General features: G+C 33.6%; 1 protein-coding gene across 1 annotated transcript; it reads right to left on the bottom strand.

Moving 5' to 3' along the window:
- Positions 1-4332: 4332 nt before the first annotated feature.
- On the bottom strand, positions 4333-5612 carry LOC114374072 (RING-H2 finger protein ATL8-like). Its single transcript, XM_028331666.1, has one exon. It carries the CDS (start codon positions 5133-5135, stop codon positions 4455-4457), a length of 681 nt encoding a protein of 226 aa, XP_028187467.1. The 5' UTR covers positions 5136-5612; the 3' UTR covers positions 4333-4454.
- Positions 5613-7191: the final 1579 nt, after the last annotated feature.

Genomic DNA, 7191 nt, shown 5'->3' with positions numbered 1-7191 from the left:
GTTTCTAAGAAAATTTTACTCTCAAGCATATTTTTAGAGAGTAATCAAATATAATTCCAAACTATTTTTACCCTCAAATATACTTTTGGAGAGTAATCCTATTGAAAATAAAACACACCTATAATGGTGCACTAAGCACAACATCGAGTTCATGGAGACTTGTGCTTCCAATGTCAATTTTTAAAAATGTAAACCTTCCATAGCAGTTGCAATGAGCTGTCCACCGGTTAAAACCTCTTTGGATAAGCTTATGCAGCAATATTTTAAAGAAATAAATAAAATTTTCCACAAATTAAACATAATATTTTTAAAATAGCTAGCTATACTGCTATGCAAAATAATGTTTACATATTAGCTTAGGCTCCTACTGCACATTGCGATCAGATTTTTTGTTTGACAAACGTTGTTTTATATTAATAATGAGTCGTAGTCATGATACATAACTTTTTATTCGATTGCATCACCGAGTGAAAAAAACTACTGCTGGAAGCCTTTTGTGCAGATGATGATTCACAAGGAGTTGATGGCTCTATATACGGTGCACTTTCCGCTCATGTGTGACCTGGAATGATATTAAAATCTAATGATAGAATAATTAGTGAACCGAAGTTACCCGAGAAAGGTCATTTTCTTCCATTTGTTTTTTCTTCTTCTTTGGACCACGCTTTTCTCAATGATGTGGAAAGCGCTAGTTTTTTTCTTTTTCTTTCGGAGTTGTCTCTAGAAGAATCTTAGTATATATGATTTGGACTATGAAGTTTTATCATCTAGTTCCGCTGATTCATGTAAATTAGTCCTTATTGATAAGTTGTTTTAATTTCCGGTTTTCCCTTAATTAAATGAAGTGCTCTGAGTATCTCTTAAAGTTTTAATTTCTTGTAGCTAGCTGGGTAGTGATAAAATCAACCTTTTTCTATATGCATCATGCTTGGATGTGTGTTTCTTAATTAAGATCGAGGAAGGCGTGATACAATGGCACTGCCACTACTCTGCCATCGCCAATTTAGGTACCAGTCACGTTAGATACTTCAAAACGGATAAGGCAGTTTGAAATTTTGACCCATTTGTTTAGGCAGCCGCAGGAGAAAGAAAAGGTAGGTAGCATGCAATGCAAAGCGAACAAGTTGCCCGCGGAGATGTCACGTTCTGATAAGTCACATTCAAATACAAAAATTAAAGTTTTGCATAAAGTAGACAAAGGCAAATTGTAGCAAGTTAACGAGTCCTCATCACTACTAAATTGAAAATTGAAAACAATGTACTAGAGAGTGGGGGGTAGTAGTAATTAAGAGTGACAAGTGGGAACAATTTAATATCTTGCAAACCTTTGTGCGTGCTCTCAAATCACGTATATATCCTAAGGATTAAGGGGAGATATTGCTTTTTGCGAGTTTTATTAGCTTTCAATTTTTGGGCTGAGTTGTTCGCACTTAACAATGGGCCAGTGCAGGAGAAGAGAACAGAAGATAACCTAGGAAAGATTAAATGGTGTGTGGGGCCTAATAACGAGTCACACAAGTCCCACCAAAAATAAAAAATAAAAAAGAAAAGAAAAGTAGAAGATGCCGTCAATTATCATCTTTCTATAGGCATCAATGGTGTGTCCGGACTCTTATAGTCCCTCATTAGAGGGACCTTTCAATACATGCGAATTGGGATAGATGCGGAAGAGGACCATGTTGCCAAAGGGCATCTCAAACTTTATTTTTTTTCAACCCCATAGAAAAAAAAACAACACACACTCACACACATACTTGTGCTAACTTTATGTCACTCTTTTGTCTTATCTTCACTTTATATATATTTGATTTGATTTTGCCTCCATCAAAGTATGCATTTCCTTTTGGTATGGAAAATGAAGAGGATCTAGGGATAGTGAAAATAATCAAGCTTGATGTACAAGTAGAGATGGTTGCGTGCCAGTGTTGGCTCACTTGGGGTGAATAATGCATGTTACTATTTGATTCCCTTTGACTAACGAAAAAATTGATTAATGCAATTCTTGTTTTATGACCGATGGGCATAAATGCTACGAGTACTTTGATTACTACTTACTAGGTAGTAATGGTTGGTACCAACAAAAAGGGGAAAGTGTGTGTGTGTGTATGTAACAAAACAGAGGGAGGACACATTGACACAACACAAACAATGGGATCATCGAAGAGAGGAAGTTGGAAAAACCACTGCGGTGTGGAAATGCTGCTGGTTAAGGTTGGTTGGCTGACAAAACATGTATGCTTTCCTTTTCATAACTTTGTTTGTCAAGTTCGTGACTAAGCATTGTAATTACTCTTAAAGACGTGATTGCTTCAAATGACATTGACGTGACTTATCAACAGCCAAAATATCATTTTTCATTTTTTTACTATATTATTTTGTTACAATAAAGTTTGAATAAAGAAAAAAAAACCCGTATTTTTTTAAAAACAAAAATAATTTTAGAATCAAACCTAAATTACAAATAAGAAGATCGAAAATTCGACCAGAAATATCAAACTTCTTGATTTTTTTTGTGATTATATCATATTTCATTTTAATAAATAATCATGTTGAAAGTTTGACAATGAAAACAAGGATACATATATGCACATATCACATGTATGAATAAAGTTAATCACAATTAAGTAACTATATTTTTTATATTACTTAATTATAAATAATTTATTCCATATTTTGTATTTATTTTACTTAAACTTTATTGTAAATTCAAGTATGAAAAATATCAATCTTAAACATCATAATAGAAACATATTTTTCTATAACATCAGAAATAATTAGTTTTTTTAGATGAAAATGATTTTTTTCAGAGGTTTTTGAAAGTTTATTTCTATTTTTTTAACCTATTCAAAGTATTAGAATTATGATTGTGCTAATATGTGGCACTCTTTTTAATGACATTTTTTTCTTAACTACTAACACAATTATTTTTCCTTTTATTTCTAAGAAATATAAATTCAGAATTAAGACCTACAATCAAACTTCATTATATTTTAAGCTGCAATTATAATGCCAATTTTCATAAATTTATAAGAATTATTATTAATAAAATACAACATTATTTACTTAACAACTTTTTTTAAGAATTTTAATTAACTTTTAAAACCAGTGTAATATGTAAAATTTTAAATAATTTATTTGTATAAAATCTAAAGTTTTAGTTTCATTATTTTTCATTGTACATTAATAAAAATATATTATTTATTTAATTGATATGACATCTACCTGATCCTTAATACAACAACTTTAAAATAATTCAAAAATAGTTAAAAATGATCTGAGGACAAAACGACAAAAATCAATGCTCCGACTCCGCGTTACCGTGCGCACCATTGCAACACAGTAGTCATGGCTGTAACAATTTTAATTAAAAGATTTTACAACTTTGCTAAATGTCTAAATTCAACTCTTGGAAAAGGTCCTTATGGATGATAATTTATAATGCATTTATAGAAGTTAAGTATTCCAGAAAGAATAAAGTAACACTAAAATAATGCATGACCAATTAGGTAAATATCTTAAGTCCACTCTTGCTGAAAAGTCCCTACAAATGGTAATTAAACTTAAATGATTTTATAGACGATAATTCTTCCAAAAGAATAAAACAACACTGAATTAATGCATGAATAGTAAGTTTTGGATAGAATGTACATTGATACAAGTTTGGTAAATATCTAAACTCAACTTTTAGAAAAAAAAAGTGCTTACAAATGAATATTATAACTTAAATTATTCATAGAAGGTATTTCTCCCAAAGAGAATAAAACAACACTAATAGTAAGTTTTTGATAAAAATCTAAATTGATACCAATTGACTAAATATCTAAACTAAACTCTTCGAAAATGTCCTTACAAACGATAATTATAACTTTCATAAATTTTATAGAAGATAATTCTCCCTAAAAGAATAAAACAACACTAAATTAATGCATCAAAAGTAAGTTTTGGATAAAATCTTTAATAAAACGAACTTTTCCCTACTAAACTTATCCGCGTCAAAAAGAAAGTAACAAAAACACTAATCAATAAAAGAAAAAACTACTCGACAACAAGCAAAGCTGTCTTTTTCCCTACATATTTTTAAAATCCTGTTCCTCTGAAATTATTAAAAAGGAAAACTCTAATCATTTCAACAATATAAAAAAGCTTGAGGTTTTCACTTTTCATTCTTACACAATCATTTTTGTGGTAAAATAAAAGTACCTCCTTTAAAATAAGTTTTAGAAAACAGTCTTTTTACACTTTTAAACTTTATACATTTCGATTAGTTACAACTTTTATACATCATTATATGATACGCACTCAGTAATCTTTGCAGGATAAACAAAAATCTAGAAAGAGAGAAAAAAATTGCCCAATTTCCGATCTCCTTGATCAACTTGAAGAGATAAAAAGGTACAAAGTTAAAAAAAAGAAAAGAAAAAAGCTATAATAAATAAATACAATAACTACTATTTTCAGGGCAAGAACCCACTATTCACATGGTGGCTGTGATGATGATGTTCCATGTTACAATTACTATTACTGTTACTGCCACCCCTGTCGCTGTTGTTATTAATATTATTATTGCTGTAACTCGCGGCATTGTTGTCTTCTCTGGACTTCAATTCGGGTTCGGTCGCCGGCGTTCTGGAAGCTCCGGCACCGGTGGCCGGAAATCGCCCACACTTCTGACACCTGGCCACCGCCAAAACCTGTCGACAAGAAGGGCAAGAGGAGTGGGACCCAAGCCACGTGTCGATGCAGGGCACGTGGAAGCCGTGGCCGCACTGCGGCAGCACGCGGATCTCGTCGCCGGCGGCGAACTCGGCGAGGCAGATCGCGCATTCCGACGTCGCTAACCACTTGCTCGGGTTGCTGTCCACGTACGCGAACTTCGGAAGCGACTGCAGCACCTTCTTCTTCAGGCCCTTGTTCGCCAAGGCTTGCCGAGGAGAGTTTCCGGCACCCGAGCCTCGCCGGAGCCACGCGCACCGCGCCACCGCCACCAGCCCCACCACGCAGATGAGCGCGCAGAGGAGCGCCGCGAGAATCACCACGAAGTCGGACTCCAGCGCTACCGCCTCCGGCGGAGGCGCCGCCGCGGCTACCGCGGTGGCGTTGTCCGCGGAGTTTAGAATTCTGAACGCGCGCGTCATCTGTCTGAGAAATATATATTGTTATTTGTTATAATGAAGACGGAAGCGAGTAAGAAACGAAGAAAGTGTGGTTGGAAAGGAGAAGGTGAAAACTGAAAAGAAAGTGAGAGAGAGGGTTTTGGTTTGGTGTATGGTGTGTTTGGGTTTTGGAGTGGAATTGAGGGCTTAAATAATTGGGGTAGGTATTAATAGTTTGAGTTGACAGAGAGGTTAGTGCGGTTGAAGATAAGGGATTAAGGGTTGCGAGAAGACTTGAGTCAAGATCATGACTAGAAACAAGAGAGAGTTCTTTGTTTGTGTTGTTTGGTAGGTACAATAAAGTGGACCCTTGCTACGCCAAGTGGGTGGGGAGGTAAGGGACAAAAGTGGACATAACTCCACCCTTGCCCAAACTTGTTATGCTTCTTACCTTATCTCTTGAGCCTTACTACTATGTTCTTAGATATTAATTACCAACAATAATAATGAATAATGCTTTTGTTGATTTTCCATGTATAATACTATGTTTCTATTCCTTTTTCTTATCCATTGGTTTGATTTTATGAACTGTAGCAGATAATTGTGAATCCATCCCTTATCAAAGCAAATGAAAAAACCGTAATTTCTAGAGGATACTACTAGATGATGACATGTTTAATATTTTGAGCTAAAAGACGTGAAGAATTAAAAATACATTTAATGACAAAAAAACAAAACTGAACCAAGAACTCAATTTTAAAACCGTCCATGAAATAAATGTGAATCTGGAATTGGGGCGTTTTAAATTCTAACTGGGAAAGTGTACCAATTATCGAGAAGAAATACGAAATATTTGCAGCCAATTGTGGCACTAAATTTAAAGTTTCATGTTAATTTTCTGCTGTATCTTGCTAGCCTGATTGTGTCATCAACTTTTGGGCGTGCCTTCAAAACCACAACCCCAAGTTTACATTTGTTTACAGTTTTTAAAAGAAAGGCTGATAATTTAAAATAACCAAAAATAAAATAGTAGCAAGTGGCCCTCTCACTCTTTTTTCGTGTTTCTTGGAAGAAAACATGAGCAACTGAGTACTATTGTCCAGCATCTATGGTTTTTGGCCACATGATACTGCACATTTACGCTGCATGTACATACGAAGAACGGAAAGACATATTTACGTACGTATTCCTTATTCCTTAAGCTTTGGTCTTTGTGTCGTGACTTTATTTATTTTCGAGATTCTAATTTTTCGAATATGGGACTCCATGTGTTTTCAAGGATCTTGTTATTTTATTTTTATATGATTTTAGTTTATTCATTAACTTACATTCAATATTTAACAACATTATCAACGCAACACTTTATTGACACTCTATTACACTTTTACATAAGTATCCTTTTGTTAATTATCGGATGTCAAATTAATATATGAACTAAAACAATAAGAGAATTAAATTTGCAGAAAGATGATAGTAAAGGCGGGACATATATATATATATATATATATATATATATATATATATATATATATATATATTATTAAGAACAAATATGATACGTACTGAAAAATATAATGCTGTCTTTAAATTCTCTAAATTGATAGCACGAAATAAAGCTCCCTTTCGTGATTTGTTTTTTAAATGTGAGATATAAGTTGCCGTCATTCGAAATCAGAGATTCTTGATTACAGGTGGAAAGTATTGGCCTTTATGAAAAGTTGATGTAAATCTCACCTCAAACTACAGGTTTTTTTTTTTTTTTTGCAAGTAGTAGAGAGATATGTCTAATCTAAAGATTAATCCAGCCCATCTCTTCAGCTAAATTCGGTTTCTCATACAAGGAATTTTATTTTTTTTCCCTTTTGTTAGGAGAAAAAAAGGAAAAAAAGAAAAAAAAAAACTTTAGCGATGGCTGGGAATTGATTGCACATAAAAATGTCCCCATAATGGGTTCTATATGTTTAGCAAGTTATGAGACGTATGATTATATATCATATATCATAATACCCTACAAAATACTAACAAAATCTATGAGCAGTGACAGAAAGAAAGTGGGCAAGAGGGAGAGGATTGAAGGCACCCAAAGAAGAGAATGCGT

The sequence above is a fragment of the Glycine soja genome, chromosome 11 (assembly GCF_004193775.1).
Source record: "Glycine soja cultivar W05 chromosome 11, ASM419377v2, whole genome shotgun sequence".
In the NCBI taxonomy this organism is placed as follows: Eukaryota; Viridiplantae; Streptophyta; class Magnoliopsida; order Fabales; family Fabaceae; genus Glycine; species Glycine soja.
Note: the sequence above shows the minus strand (reverse complement) of the source record. Positions and strands in the feature narration are given on the sequence as shown.